Below are 16,786 nucleotides of genomic sequence, written 5' to 3'. Positions count from 1 at the left end.
AGGGTAGGGCTATCTTGATCTGACTCTTAAAAATGGTAAGAAAATGTTATGGCATAAAATATGCTCTAAGTTACAATGATTTACACCTCCAATATATTTTTATAAAATGCAGCAGAAAGAAGCAAGACCCAACACAACCAAGCTATGCTCTATATTACCTATAAAGCAGTATTGAATTACCTGAGAACAGTAAACGGTTCCAAATGCCATTTGGCTCACAAGGAGTCAGTAAGTAAAAGCTTTACTGGCAAAGCAATTAGTAATTCACACTTTGAAGCCTGCCTCAGGTCTATGTTTGTGCATAGAAAATTAAAGAAAATCATATTAAAAATAAAGGGAAAAAACCCACAGTATCTACTTTTAAATTACGAGCTTCCTGTCTTTCTTAGAAGATTTTATGCTGTAAAATTTGTTCAGAGTCTAGAAATCATGATTTCTAGTCTATTAGCTTAAGTTAGCATCTAAACAGTACAAGCTCTTCTATAATTACATTGATCAATTTGCCACCAACAAATGAAGACAATCACTGGAACTATTTTGAAAGGTAGAATTTATTATGTATGTATGTATGCACCTTTTTGAGACAGGGCCTCACTCTGTAACCCAGGCTGGAGTGCAGCGGCATGGTACTGGCTCACTGCAACCTCCACCTCCTGGGCTCAAGCGATTCTTCTGTCTCAGCCTCCCAAGCAGCTAGGATTACAGGTGTGCATCTCCATGCCCAGCTAATTTGTGTGTGTGTGTGTGTGTGTGTGTGTGTGTGTGTGTATTTTTAGTAGAGATGAGGTTTTATCCAGTATGCCAGGCTTGTAGAATTTATTTTTAAGTTCTCATTTTTGTGCTTTGGACATGCTTTTCAAAAATCATTCATTTAGCCTTCCAGCCAGTAATTTTTTTTTTTTTTTTTTTTTTTTTTTGAGATAAAGTCTCGCTCTGTCATCCAGGCTGGAGTGCAAAGGCATGATCTCAACTTACCGCAACCTCTGCCTCCTGGGCTCAAGCAATTCTCCTACCTCAGCCTCCCAAGTAGCTGGGATTACAGGCATTCGCCACCAAACCTGGCTAATTTTTGTATTTTTAGTAGAGATGGGGTTTCACCATGCTGGCCAGGTCTTGAACCGTTAACCTCAGGTAATTCACCCGCCTTGGCTTCCTACAGTGCTGGGATTACAGGCATGAGACACTGTGCCCGGTCCCAGCTAATTATTAAATAAATATTTATGAAGAACTTGCTCTCTGCAAGATAGAATTAAATAAAATACAGTTTTTAGACATATAAACTCACTTACTTTTTACTTTTAAAAAAAGTTTTTGACATTAAAATCTTCTCATCTTATTTTGGGATAAAATATGACTGTAGCCATACATAACCACATATAGAATATTTTCATTTATAGAAACATAATCTAGGAACAATTCTAATTCTTCTTGCAATATAGAGCATTTCCCCCCCCAACTCCAAAAGTATCTTAAACATTAAAATGAAATTTTAAACCTTCTGATTACTATAGGCTACCATTTCAAAGAGGCCACTTTTGCAAGTATTTTATAAGCAGTCTCCATAATGTACATGAATAGGTGAAGTTTTCCCTCAAAGTTGGCCCAATTTATCAAACTACTAGGCCACTTTTTACATTGGGTTCTCAGTGTGGATGGTCCTCTGGGAAGCATCGGTTGGCGGATTCCAGCAGCATGAGAGGCATATGGCTGCGTTTTATTGTGGGTGCTGGGGTAGTCCCACTACTCACGTCTCCCTCTCTCCACAGGCCTGCCCTTTGGAGCCTCTTGTACTCACCACTGACTGGGTTCCTCGAGCAGATGACATTGTGACTGGTGTTATGGTGATAGTACTCATCACTTTGCTCGCACCAGGCCGAGAGGAGAGATGGTTCCTGGGAGAGCGAAGGACAGTGCCGGTGGAAACCTCTTTTTCAGCTGTCACGTTTACTGGTCGGACAGTAATAACTGGACTGACTCCTTCTCCTGAAGTGCCAGGAGACCGTTTAAATTGAGAGCCTAAGTGAATGTGAATTTTATTGTCCTCTGTGGTTATGATGTTGGCATTGGAGTTGTATTTCCGTACTGGAGTTGGAACAGTCTGTTTTTCTGGGGTGACTTTGAGGATAGTCCGTCCCATGGGCATTTCCTGGGATTCGGGAGAAACTGCAATTTCAGCTGGCGCTGCTGAAGTAGACACCGTCATTATCTGAATAGGGGATGTGGGCCTGTCCGCAAACGTGCCTCTTCCGCTTTCTGGGGTCTTCTCTCTGGAAAATGTAGTAATTGTGACTGGGGACATGGCTCGTTCTGGGCCAAGAGTAGTATCTCCACTTTTTTGTTTTTGAGGCATCACATTTGGTGATGGAATAATGGTTATTCTTGGTTTCTGATTCCCTAAGGTAGGAATGACGGTGGTACTAGAAAAAAATTCTTCAGATGTCGGACTTGTTATCTCCAAAGTCGCAGTACTGTTCTCGTGGTCTGGTGTCACTCGAATATGCAGGGGCTGGCCCTGCTTTGGTGAAAGGACTACCTCTCCTGGGTGCCCTGGACTGGAATTTGTTCGGGGCCCTTTCTCCTGAGTGATTGAGGGGCCATTTTCCCTCTTTCTCATCCATGGAATCCAAGACTTTCTCATAGTGAGCTCATTTGCTGCTGGAGGATACCTGTCTAGAACAGAGGATCGTTCCATAGGTTTTTTCAATCCCACCTGCCGAAGATTGCTCATGATATGATTTTCTTCCTGGAAGGATTTCCGTATGAATACAGCTGGCGTTTCTTCCTCTGTTGCTTCACTGCTGACTGCATCAGTCTGGACTCCAGTTGATGTTACAGGAACATCCACCATTCTTCTTCCATTCACACTGGGCCTAAGAGCTCTGCTGTAACGCTTGGAAAGCTCCAACTCTTTGGTCAGATTGAGGACCTCCTGTCCCATGTTTTTGTTCTTATTTTCTTCTTCCATAAATCTTTGTTGAAGTACAGAATAATCTACCTGGAGCTGAGAAAGCTGATCTTCTTTGTTCATTAATTCGTGAATCTTCTCTTTAAGAGCTTGTACTTCAGCTTTTAAGTCTCGGCTTTTAGCTTCTTCCAGCCGAAATCTGTGTCTCAGTTCAGCTTCCTGGCTCACGACTTCACCTTTCTCTATTGCTTTATTCTTGGCAATTTGGTGCTTGATCTCCTCTAGTTGTTGAGAGAGGAAGTTGGCCTTATCCTGCTCAGTTCTAAATTTTTGTTCTAGCTGATCATACTCATCTTCTGTCTTCATCAAATCCCCTTCGACCACCTCCAATTGTTGGAGACGTTTCTTCAGTCTCTCAATTTCAAGTGTTAGTTCCTTAATCTTATTATCTTCTGGGCAGGTGAGCTCAGACCCTTTTCGTGACCTTCCTCTTGTTATTTCTCTTTCCACTTCCTCTATACCATCAAGTCTCTTCTTTAATAAGTCAACACTGCAGCTTAATTCAGAGGATTTTTCTTCTTCACTTTTCAATTTGCCTATCAACTCATCTCTTTCTCTTGTCAAGTTGTATACCTTTTCCTCCATTTCAGATTTTAGTTTTAAAAGCTTCTTACTTTCTTCAATTAGTTTTTCAGTTACATCCATAACTTTTCCTTGTTCCACCTTAAAATTTTTATTGAGTCCATCCACTTTTCTCTCTTCTTGCTTTATTTTTTCCATCATATTTTTCCTTTCATCAACCAGCATCACGGTAAATGACTTCAACTTTGTAAGATCATCTTTTAAGCTTAATTCAGCCTTTTCCAATCTACTTTCAGAACATTCCAATTCTTTAACTCGACTCTTGACCACCTCCAATTCATTTAGCAGGTCTTTGGTTAAGTTCTTTTCTTTCTCCAGATTTAAATGTAGCTGGGTGCACTCAGATTTACTCTTGCTAAATGCTTCTTCCAATTTCTCCAGTTCAGACATTCTCTTCTGCAGCTTCTCAACTTCAAGTTTGAGCTCCTTACTATGGTGTTCTTCCTCTTGCAGCTTCTTCCTCAGTTCCCTGCACTGGGATTCAGTTTTAGTTATCTCCTCATCTTTGCCTTCCATTTCAAGCACACGCTTTCGAAGATTTTCCACTTCTGCCATGAGGCTAGAGTTTCCGCATTCTCCTTTGGCAATTTTATCTCTTAATTCCTGAAGTTCTTCCTCTGCCTTCTGTAGATTTTTGTTGGTCTCTTCTAGCTCCTCGATTCTTTGGGTTAAGCCAACCAGCTTGAGTCTAAGTTGCCTATTGTGAGACTCTTGATTAGCCAGTTTAGCGTTCATCTCTTCATGTTCTTGAGAAAACCTTGAAGCCTTGTGTTCAAAGTCCACTTCTAACTTGAGCAGTTTCTGTCTGTCTTCTTTGGATTTAGAAGTAATGGCTTTGAGCTTTTCTTCTTCTTCCCTCAGCTTCTGAGTAAGATCCTGTACTTTCTGGCTTTGCAGGCCAAGTTGCTCAATATGCATTTGTCTTTCATCCACCAACATGAGTGCAAAGGACTTGAGTTTGACAAGCTCATCTCTTAGCTTATTGAGCCGTTTGGCATTTTCTTTTTCTTTGCGGGCTTGGTAAGCCTTTTCTTGTTCAAGGAGCTTTTTTAACCTAGAAAACAAAATATAACTAGATGTTAAAAGAGTAACCTGTAAACAGATTTAAGTATTGATATTAAATAAAAACAACATGCTACAACAATAAATCCTTTATCAATTGCTATAATATCAAGGTTTAAAAAATAGCCATTAATGAAACTAACAGGAAGTCAAAATATTAGTTACCTTTGGAGGTAGTGGCTACAAGGGGACATGAGGAGGGCTTTGAGTGAACTAGTTTCTCTTTTATAATTTGTGTGCTTGCTATGCAGGATTGTTTAGCTTACCTTATGAAATTTTAGTAAGCTGAACATTTCTGAGTATCTTTCTGCATGTGTATTATACTTTAATACAGTAGCCATGAAGTAAAACTTGGGTTGTATAATGGCTATTTATATAATTTACATAGTCAATATTATATAATAATAAATATTTATATAATATATATTTTATATTATAAATATAAAATTTATATAAAATATATATTATATGGTCATTATTTAGAATTACTATAATGACTAATATAATATTTTTTATATTTTTCTTCTGTATCCTTGGTGCTAGTATTTGCTTCACTCTCAGAGCGACCCTATGAGATATATATTGCTGCTATCATCACCATGAGGAAAATGAGATACAGGGAAATTATGTAACCTGCCCTAGATCCCAGAGTCAGTAAGTGGCAATGCTGGATTTCAAACTCAGCCAGGAAGCCTCCAAAATGCTTGCTCTCCACCTCTGCATCATATGATCTCAGGAGATAAATTTACTTTAAATGATAGTAAAGGCTCAGAAATGAAGCAGCTTTGGGTTTTCTGATTTTAAACCCTTAACATAAACTACACAACTATCACCTGGAAGAGACAAAGTAGGATGGGCTTTCAAAAGCTTACAAAAGCTGATTTACAGAAACTGATTTCAGTTCACACCAGATCTGGCACACTATTTTTTTATTTAAACAATTTTTTTAAATCAAGAACTAGGTAGGAAGAAAATCTGTAGGACTATCAATATGAAAATGTGGCAGCCACAGGAATTATGTTTCACATGTGTGAAATACATTTTCTCTATGGTGTTTATGCATACCTATAAAAAATAGGAATATAAATACGCCAAAGTAACTATTTACAATTCTTGGGTTGGTCAGTTAACTTGTACTCATTTTAATTGTTCTTTTTATATACCTATAAAAATAATTTAAATTGCCGGGCGCGGTGGCTCAAGCCTGTAATCCCAGCACTTTGGGAGGCCGAGGCGGGTGGATCACGAGGTCGAGAGATCGAGACCATCCTGGTCAACATGGTGAAACCCCGTCTCTACTAAAGGTGCAAAAAATTAGCTGGGCATGGTGGCGCGCGCCTGTAATCCCAGCTACTCCGGAGGCTGAGGCAGGAGAATTGCCTGAACCCGGGAGGCGGAGGTTGCGGTGAGCCGAGATCGCGCCATTGCACTCCAGCCTGGGTAACAAGAGCGAAACTCCGTCTCAAAAAAAAAAAAAAAAAAAATTTAAATTATAATCATATTTACCATGTTAGTGTAATACTATATTTTAGTAATTAATAGGCTTATAAGGGAAGCAAGTTATAAACAACCAATGACATGTACTTATTTAAGTATAATATCTTTTCCTCTTTCAATATATTTTGCTCCTTTACTATTCTCACTGATTAATTTCATATTTATGACTAGATTAGCTGTTAGCCAAGTAAACAGAAGTTAATAGTCTCACATTGCATTGTGGAAGAAATATTTGTGGGTTTTTTTTTTATTTGTCACTGACTGAAAGCTTATGTGCAAGGAATATTTGGACATACATTTGTAAAGCACAATGGAAGCTATTAATAACTAAATACAGTATGAGATAAGTATTATGGAAATGGCTCTGATCATGTCATTGAGATTTTTTCATAGAACTTACTTTTATAAAGCATCATTGTGTCTTAGCATCTCTAAACTAAATGCATAGCCTCCAAAAATCATTATTACTTTATCCCTGAAATAGGGGGAAAATATTATCTTTAAGTCCTACTGATTTGCATGAGTGATACTGTAACAGCATCACTAAATGTGGTCCTTCCTGTAGAAAAGAGCATTTTATTGGCCATGTTCTCTTTTTACTAAAAGTTGAACCAATTTAAATAATGTCAGAGAACCACAGAGTAATGGAAACTTGTCCAGGATATTTTCAATATAAAATGCCATTTTCAAATTCCTTGCCCTTAACTGGACTGTCTGAGATTAATTTATTGAAAACATCACTGCTTCCAATTCTAAGCTTAACATGTTAAAACTTCTAAAAATATATTTTTAAGAATACTGTGCCTCTATACTAATAGAGACTGTCGGTTGGAGTGGCTACAACATAGGCTTTGGAGTCAGACATAATCAAATCTGAATTCTGACTCTGTCACTTTCTATGTAATTTCTGGCTAATCACTAAGACTCTCTGATTCACAATTTTTTCACCAGTACAGGAAAGAGGGAAGGATATTAACCTATTTATGCTGAAGTTTGTAGTATTTTTTTTTTGTGAAAAATCAGAAATTGGCAGCAGGATATAACTCCCACAAGCTTAGCATTCTGATAATGGAACACTAGGCATAAATAGGTTAATACCAACCATACGAATTGTTCTGAAGATTAACTGAAATAGTAGAAGTAAAGTTACAAATACATAGACTCAATATATGCATGTAATAAAGCACAAAAAGAAATAGAACTATGGTATATGCTGTATCACTTCATTTGGAAAGACTGTCAGTGCTTTCTATGTTTAATCAATAAATATTGCTGTCATCATGTCTTTGATAGTAAAACTTGGGGTACTAACGTTTCAGCCAGAGAAAAGCAGAAGGCATTCCAATTGGTAGAAAACTCCATGGGCTCAAGTGTGATCTCGGCAGGAATTTGGCTTACAGGAAACCACATTTTTCATGTTCTCCTAGCTGTGATTATTTCTGTTTTTGTAACCCCATTAGCTAACTCTTCCTCCTATTTCATCACATCTTAAACTATTCCCATCTCATAGTTAAAGTGGCTCTAATAGCAATACAGCGCTCATTCTCTGTGTGTTCTCAAAATCCAGTTTCCCAGTTGAGGGTCAGATCCAGGATCAAGGTAAAGCCGCTCAGCTCATTTTGGAAGGCCTGCCAATAGCCTTCTGTGCAAATAGACATGAAATCAAACTTCTTACAGGTAAGATGTAGGGGATGAGAAGGATGGGACTCAACCAATATCTGACCTCCTTGATAAGTTCATCTCTAGTCAGTCTCTCCCATTACCTAACATTCCTTGCATATGCTGTGTCCTCTGCTAAGTATTTCCTCCCTGTTCCTTTTTTTCCTTCTGCACACTCACCTGAATTTTCCTGGCTAGTTTTTCATCCTTCAAGTTTCACTTCAATGTCACTTCTTCAAATCCAAATAAGACAGAACTTCTCATAGACTCCTGTAATATCAATATCCTGCAGTCTTTTTTTTTTTTTTTTTTTTTTCAGAGACAAGGTCTTGTTCTGTTACCCAAGTTGAAGTGAAGTGGCATGATTATAGTTCACTGCAGTCTCAATCTCCTGTGCTTGAACTATCCTTCCACCTCAGCTTCCCAAATAGCTGGGACTACAGCTGCATAACACCACACCTGGCTAAGGTTTTTATTTTATTTTTGGAGACAGAGTCACCCCTATGTTGCCCAAGCTGGTCTGAACTGCTGGGGTAAAGTGATCCTCCTGCCTCAGTCTCCCAAAGTGCTGGGATTACAGGTATGAGCCATCATGCCTGGCCCAGTTTTCTTTTATAACACCTAACCAACTTATAATTTTTTAAATGTCTGCCTACTTTTGTTAATGCAAATTCCATGAGGGTAGCTGCCATGTTTGTCTTGCTTGCCCCCTAGCGTAATGCCTGACACATAGGACATGCTCAAGAAATTTTGATTGAATGGATAAACAAGAGAAAGAATGAATATGTAAACTTGAATTAGAAATATAAATCTGTTGTCTGGGCATGATGGCTCAAGCCTATAATCCCATTACTTTGAGAGGCCGAGGTGGGCAGATAACTTGAATCCAGGGATTAGAGATCAGCCTGGGCAACATGGTTAAACCTCATCTCTACAAAACAAACAAACAACAGTCAAAAAAATTAGCAGGATATGGTGGCATGTTCCTGTAATCCCACTACTCAGGAGGCTGAGGTGGGAGGATCACTTGAGCCCAGGAGGCAGAGGTTGCAGTGATAATGTCACTGCACTCCATCCAGGGTGAAAGAACAAGACCCTATCTCAAAAAAAAACAATAGTAATATATTTATGGAAATTACCTATATAGAGATGTATTAACTAAAGTTCTTTACAATGCTGAGTGAGTATACACTTTTGTTAAATAGATTTTGCAGTTTGTTATTAGGTCAGCAATTTTAAATTAATAGTGGCTATTAGGTGTGTGTCTCTGTCTAGTGAGCATTGGCCTCCTTTGAAGAATGTGCCCATTTTAGTTGTCAGCTATTAGAAAAGAAATGTGCTGGGTGCAGTGGCTCATGCCTGCAATGCCAGCACTTTGGGAGTTCAAGGAGGGCAGGTCATGAGGTTAGGAGTTCCAGACCAGCCTAACCAACATGGTGAACCCATCTCTACTAAAAATACAGAAATTTGCCAGGCATGGTGATACATGCCTGTAATCCCAGCTACTCAGGAGGCTGAGGCAAGAGAATCACTTGAACCCGGGAGGCAGAGGTTGCAGTGAGCTGAGCTCGTGCCATTGCACTCCAGGCTAGTGTACAGAGCAAGACTCCCATCTCAGAAAAAAAAAAAAGAAAAGTAAAAAAAAAATGTATCTCTCAACTGAGAAACTTCAAATGACAAATAGAGATGTCTTTATGTGGAATGAGCAAGATACCCCTTACTATCTGACTACCGGTAGCACTGGAGGCTGAACAACCTCTCTTTAACCTATAAAACAGCTATGGGACTATTAGAAGAGGCTGAATTAAGGCTTTTCCTCTCTCATATGTTTTTGTGTCACTGGTTTGTATTATTTCTTCTTCCTTCTCCTTCTCATCTTCCTTTTCTCCCTCCTCCTCCTCTTCTTCTTCCTCCTTCTCCTCCTCCTCCTTCTTCTTCTTGATCTTACCATGTTGTTCAGTCTGGTCTCAAACTCCTGACCTCAAGAAATCCTCCCACCTTGGCCTCCCAAAGGGTTAAGATTATAAATGTGAGTCACTGTACCCAGCCAGTTGTAGTTCTTTTTTTTTTTTTTTTAAGGAAAGAAATTTTCATCCACAATTGGATCAAAAATCTAATGTTAGAGCAGTATACCCTGGGGTCTATTATAAAGAACAGTGGTAATTAAGGTGAGGGAACTCCTAGGAGGAAAGAAAATTACAGGCAAACATGGGACCATTTTGTCAGCCATCCTACCCTACGTAGAAATTTTCACAGTGCTAAAAAGCTTGGTAATTGTTAGATTTTTATTTCCATAATGGAGGTGATATTTCCTTTGACATAGACATGAATGTGATCTCCAAAGTAGAAAATATGTAAAGACAGAAAAAGAACAAGATGGAGAAAAAACTTTGAGAAATGTCCAAAAATGAGAAATAAAAAGAATAAGGAAGATCTATGGAAGGCCTGTGCAGACAGGAAAGAGGAGAGAGGGATACAGATAAAGAGCGAGCCAAGCAGCAACACAGGGGCACCAAAGGAAGAGGGTTTTGGGAAGGCAGGGACAGACTTGCATCTCACTTTATCCACTTCCCCAGTCAATTCAGCATTCTACTTGCAGATGATTTTTTTTCTCTTCTCCCATATTTAGAAATCCGCATTTTACATTAAACAAGCATTCAGAAGTATAGCATGTATCTCTTAACAAAACTTAATGCCTATGGCATATTATGTCTCTTTTTCTTTTAACAATTTCCTAACAGTTATAATTTTATTTTGCACCTCAAACAATTAATTTTCTCGACATTACTTGGCAGCATTTCCATATAATTATGCTATTTAAGAAGCAGAATAAGAGGTTTAAGTAATGCTTGTGCCAACTAGTTTTACCGCCTCCTCTCCACTCTTTTCTCTGCTCACCTTCCCATTTTTCAACTATGCCTTGATTCTAAACATATTAGCATGAAAAGGAAACAAACCAGAAGACCAAGACTAACAAAATAAATTAGTACCCTGATTCCCATCAGCAGTCATGGGTACAGCCCAAAGTATCCCAAAATCAAACTTATTCTTGGCAAATTTTAAATTTCTGCAAGCATTTAGTCCTCTTTAGAGAACAAAGATAAGTCAATAAACTAACAGAGTTTTTAATTTTATTGCCTTTCTTAATAACTATTCTTAAATGTATTCTTAATTTCTTATTTCATACCAAATAGATTTATACATTTTTTTGAGACGAAGTCTCACTCTGTCACCCAGGCTGGAGTTCAGTGGCCTCTTGGCTTACTGCAATCTCAGTTTCCCTTATCTCAACCACCTGAGTAGCAGGGACTACAGGCATGTGCTACCACTCCTGGCTAATTTTTACATTTTCAGTAGATATGGGGTTTTACCATCTTGGCTAGGCTGGTCTAAAAACTCCTGGCCTCAGTTGATCACTCACCTTGGCCTCCCAAAGTGCTGGGATTACAGGCATGAGCCAGTGTGGCCAGTGAAAATTATACTTTTTAATTTGCAAATTTGTCACTTACCAGCATGTTAAGAAATCTACTTATTTTCAAGTAGAAGACTTTAAAAGTGTGGACCCAGATGTTCGTTCTTTCTTTCTTTCTTTCTTTCTCCTTTCTTTCTTTTTCTTTCTTTCTCTCCCCCCACCCCACCCACCGGTTAGAAAACTCTTTATTAATGTGATTTTTTTTACATTTAATTAAATAATGGCAATTGTAATAAAAACCCAGGTAAATTAGTGGCATAGTAGTTCCATTCTGAGCTCCAAATGTGAATTTAGAATTCAATAGCTCAACTTTATATTCCCAAATGTTCTGTGATTATTGATGGTCATACATTTGTCAAGATTCATCAAATTGCATAATTAAAATTTGCGAATTTTACTGTAGGTAAAATGTAGATGGAACCTAACTAAACTAAAAAGCTTCTGCACAGCAAAAGAAATAATCAGACTGGGTGCAGTGGCTCACGCCTGTAATCCCAGCACTTTGGGAAGCTGAGGCCGAGGCAGGTGGATCACCTAAGGTCAGGAGTTCAAGACCAGCCTGGGCAACATGGTGAAACCCTGTCTTTACTAAAACTATAAAAATTAGCTAGGCATGGTGGTGAACACCTGTAGTCCCAGCTACTCGGGACTATAAATTATATCTCAATTAAAAAATAGAAAAAAAATGTAAAACCCTGAAAGTGTTCCAAGATAATCAGATAAAGGGAGAAGGATTGTAAACAACTATTACTAGTGAGTGGCTTAAAATATGATAGAAAACATAAAATTGGTTATTAATCTTAAGGTGGAAAGAGGTGGAAGCACAGGTGGGGAACATAAAGAGAAAAGAGCTGACATTTTCAGGTGGGGTTAGAGGTGATGGCAAAAAATCTTTTTCTGGAGAAGTTATGTTTCAGATCCTAGACAATCTCTAGTCCTAATATTATTTCGTGAGGCTCTTAAAAGCCCACACTGCCAGAGCAATCAGTCCAGAAAAAAAAATAAGGGGCATGCAAACCAGTAAACAGGAAGTGACATGGTTTGGCACCGTGTCCCCATCCAAATCTCATCTCAAACTGTAATCCCCATGTGTCAAGAGAGGGACCTGGTGGGAGGTGATTGGACAGGAGTGGTTTCCCCACACTGTTCTTATAATAGTGAGGGAGTGCTCACCAGACCTGATGATTTTGAAAGTGGCAGTTTCCTCTGCACTCTCTGCTGCCTTGTGAAGAAAGTGCTTACTTCTCTTTTGCCTTCCATAATGATTGTAAGTTTCCTGAGGCCTCCCCTGCCCTGCAGAATTGTTAGTCAATTAAATCTCTTTTATTTATAAGTCACCCAGTCTTAGGTAGTATGTTTGTTGCAGCGTGAAAATGGACTAATACAGGAAGTCAAACTGTCACTGTTTGCCAATGATAGGATCTTATACCTAGAAAATCCTAAAGACTCGTTCAAAAAGCTTATAGATCTGATTAATGAATTCAGTAAAATCTCAGTATACAAAATCACTGTACATAAATTAGTAACACTGCTATACACCAACAATGACCAACTGAGAACAAAATCAAGAACTCAATCCCTTTTACAACAGCTGCAATAAATAAATAAATAAATAAACTACTTAGAAACATACCTAATGAAAAAAGAAAAAGAAAAAAAGAAAAAGAAATATACCTAACCAAGGATGTAAAAGATCTCTACAAGGAAAACTACAAAACACTGCTGAAATAAATCACAGATAATAGAAACAAACGGAAGCACACCCCATGTTCAGGGATGGGTAGAATCAATATTGTGATAATGACCATACTGCCAAAGGCAATCTGCAGATTAAATGCAGTTCCCATCAAAATACCATGATCATTCTTCATGGAACTAGAAAAAACAATCCTAAAATTTATATGGACTCAAAAAAGAGTACACATAACCAAAGCAAGACTAAGCAAAAACAACAAATCTAGAGGCATCACATTACCTGACCTCAAACTATACTAGAAGACCATATTCACCAAAACAGCATGGTACAGGTATAAAATTAAGCATGTAGACCAATAGAACAGAATAGAGAACCCAGAAATAAAACTAAGTACTTACAGCCAACTGATCTTCAACAAGGTGAATGAAAATATAAAGTGGGGAAAGGACACCCTATTCAACAAATGGTGCTGGGATAATTGGCCACATGTAGAAGAATGAAATTGGATCCTCATCTCACCTTATACCAAAATCAACTCAAGATGGATCAAAGACTTAAATTTAAGACCTGAAAACCTTATATAAAAATCAACTCAAGATTGATCAAAGACTTCAATTTAAGACCTGAAACCATAAAAAACTCTAGAAGACAACATCAGAAAAACTTTTCTAGACATTGGCTTAGGCAAAGAGTTTATAACCAAGAACCCAAAAGCAAATGCAACAAAAACAAAAATAAATAGATGAAACCCAACTAAAGTAAAAAGCTTCTGCACAGCAAAAGAAATAATCAGACTGTTTGTGGTGGCTCATGCCTGTAATCCCAACACTTTGGAAGGCTGAGGCCAAGGCAGGTGAATCACCTGAAGTCTGGGGTCCAAGACGAGTCTAGACAGCATGTTGAAACCCTGTCTCTACTAAAAATATAAAAATTAGCTGGGAGTGGTGGTGCAAACGTGTAGTCCCAGCTATTAGCGAGGCTGGGGCAAGAGAATTTCTTGAACCCAAGAGGCAGAGATTGCAGTGAGCCAAGATTGTGCCACTGCACTCCAGCCTGGGTGACAGAACAAGACTCTGTCTTTAAAAAAAAAAAAAAAAAAGAGAAATAGCAGAGCAAACAGTCCACAAAGTGGGAGAAAAAGTTTGCAAACTATGCATCTGACAAAGGACTAATATAGAGAATTTATAAGAAACTTAAATCTACAAGAAAAAACAAATAATCCCATCAAAAAGTGGGCAAAGGATGTGTATAGACAATTCTCAAAAGAAGATATACAAATAGCCAACAAACATTTGGAAAAAATGTTCAATATCACTAATTATCGGGAAAATGCAAATCAAAACCACATGAGATACCTTCTTACTCCTGCAAGAATTACCATGATTAAAAAATTTTAAAAATAGATGTTGGCATGGATGTGGTGAAAAGGAAACACACCCATGTGTAAACACTTTTTTACAGTGCTGGTGGGAATGTAAATTAGTATAACCACTATGGAAAAGAGTATGAAGATTCCTTAAAGAACTAAAAATAGAACTACCATTTGATCTAGCAATTCCAGTATTGGATATCTACCTAGAGGAAAAGAAGTCATTATATGTAAAAGACACTCGCACACACATGTTTTTAGCAGTGTAACTTGCAACTGCAAAAATACAAAGCCAGCCTAAATGCCCATCGACCGAATGAATAAAGAAAAATGGTACATATATATATATATATATATATACATGTATATGTATATACACACATATATATACATGTGTGTGTATATATGTATACACCTCACACACACATCATGAAATACCACTCAGCCATAAAAAGGAACAAAATAATGGCATTTGCAGCAACTTGGATGGAGTTGGAGACCATTATTCTAAGTGAAATAACTCAGGAATAGAAAACCAAATATCATATGTTCTCACCTATAAGTGAGAGTTAAAACTATGAGGATACAAAGACATAAGAATGATATAATGGACTTTGGGGACTCAGGGAAATGGGGTAGTGGGGAGAAAGATAAAAGACTACAACATTGTGTTCAGTGTACAATGCTCGGGTGATGAGTGCAACAAAATCTCCAAAATCACCACTAAAGAACTTATCCCTGAACCAAAAACCATCTATTCCCCAAAAACTATTGAAATACAATAAAGTTTAAATAAAGCCTACCCAATTCCAATATTTGCTAATACGTAATTTAAAAAATATGAAGTAAAAGGAAGGTCTCCTAGGTAATGCGAGAGCTTTATTACTTAATTTTCATTCCCTTTGAGCAAGGAAATACTGTACTATTTCACAAATAAGGTAAATTATTATTTAACTTAAGAGAACATGACTAAGAAGAGGCAGGTTGAGATTGTGAAGCAGATTTATTTGCACAAACATTGTGCTTTAATAACAATGCTGTTGCTCAGATGGATATTCCCTGGACAGCTCAAGTTTACAAGACTCTGTTTAGGTTAACTTTATCTTGCTTGATTCAGTTTATCTTAGAATTGTCAAGATACCCCTTGGACTCTATTCTGTCACCCAGAATATCAGCTTATGCCTAGCATTGTGTCAATGGCAAGATGACCCTAATTATTAATTAACAGACAGGTCAATGCACACAGCCTTTCAAAGCACTCCAGATCTCCCTCCTGCTGACATCAATCCATTCAGTAGCGTGGACACTGTCATTCAATTAGCTATGAGCTCACTGAGCTGTTAATTCTTTATCTCTTCTTAGCTTCCAGTCTTCCCCATGAACCTGTTCTAACCACATCTTCCTCAAATCAGTCACCTACAACCACTTCTTTCAGATGCTTAGGACTGAAATTTAGAGTCAATCTTGAGTCACATCCCTACATTGAATTCTTCAGCAAATCTTGTCAATTCTACTTTCAAAATATATTCTGAATTCAATTACTTCTCGCTTCCTCCATTGCTATTCCCTTGGCCCAAGCCACAATCATCTCTTATCTGGATTATTGCAAGAGCTACTTAATCTGACTCCCAGCTTCCACTCTTTTCTACTCACAGTCAGTTCTCTTCCCAGAAGCTGGAATGATCCTAAAAGAGGGTAAATCACACATGTCACTATGCTTATAAAAGGAAAGAGAAACAGGAAACTGAACACAGGAAACAGATAGGGCAGAATCAGCATTTTAAAGTTTTTGTGTGTGTATGTGAATATATATATAAATTATATATTATATATATATGTTATATATATATAAAATGAAAAAGACAAGTCAATGCAAAGTCTTTCAAAACAGTCTCCAGATCTCTCATATATATTATATATAATATACATATATCATATATATATTATATATCTCAATATTTATATAGGAAAAACTATTTTCCTATATAAATATTAAGAGATACATATTAACATGTTTCTTCTTAATTTAAAACTCTTTGTTTTTCCTTATCCTTTTTCTTATTTATTTATTTTTTAGAGATGGGGTTTCACCATGTTGGTCAGGCTGGTCTGGAAATCCTGACCTCGGGTGATCCACCCACCTCGGCCTCCCAAAGTGCTGGGACTATAGGCGTGAGCTACCTTGCCCAGCCTGTTTTTCCTTATTCTTTCTTAATAAATAAAGAAATGAAAACATGCCACTATGGATAAATAAAGGTAACTATAGAGTACCACCATTTTTAAATAATGGATGTACGTAAAGCTCATCAGTGTTTCTCGAAAAGAGAGACAGCCAGACATTATATACAAACCTCTACCCGTGAAAGATTCTTTTAACAAAAAAACCTGAACCGGAATCAAATCAAGCTCCTATAACTATTAATTACTAATTTAAAGGAAAGATAGGAGCAAGAAACTGCTAAATGACCTCAAGATGATGCAATC

The 16,786-nt window shown here is 37.7% G+C and overlaps 1 protein-coding gene across 4 annotated transcripts in view; it reads right to left on the bottom strand.

Moving 5' to 3' along the window:
* The window catches only part of FILIP1 (filamin A interacting protein 1), a 276,138-nt gene that overhangs the window by 19,705 nt on the left and 239,647 nt on the right, over positions 1–16,786 (bottom strand). For all 4 annotated transcript variants that reach the window (XM_074398045.1, XM_074398046.1, XM_074398047.1 and 1 more), the window contains one exon: positions 1,796–4,601. In XM_074398045.1, coding sequence (XP_074254146.1) covers positions 1,796–4,601 — 2,806 coding nt within the window. The remainder of the gene's footprint in view (positions 1–1,795; positions 4,602–16,786) is intronic.

Source organism: Saimiri boliviensis, chromosome 4 (assembly GCF_048565385.1).
Source record: "Saimiri boliviensis isolate mSaiBol1 chromosome 4, mSaiBol1.pri, whole genome shotgun sequence".
NCBI classification, from domain to species: domain Eukaryota; kingdom Metazoa; phylum Chordata; class Mammalia; order Primates; family Cebidae; genus Saimiri; species Saimiri boliviensis.
The sequence above is the reverse complement of the archived record's forward strand: the minus strand, read 5'-3'. Positions and strand labels throughout refer to the sequence as shown.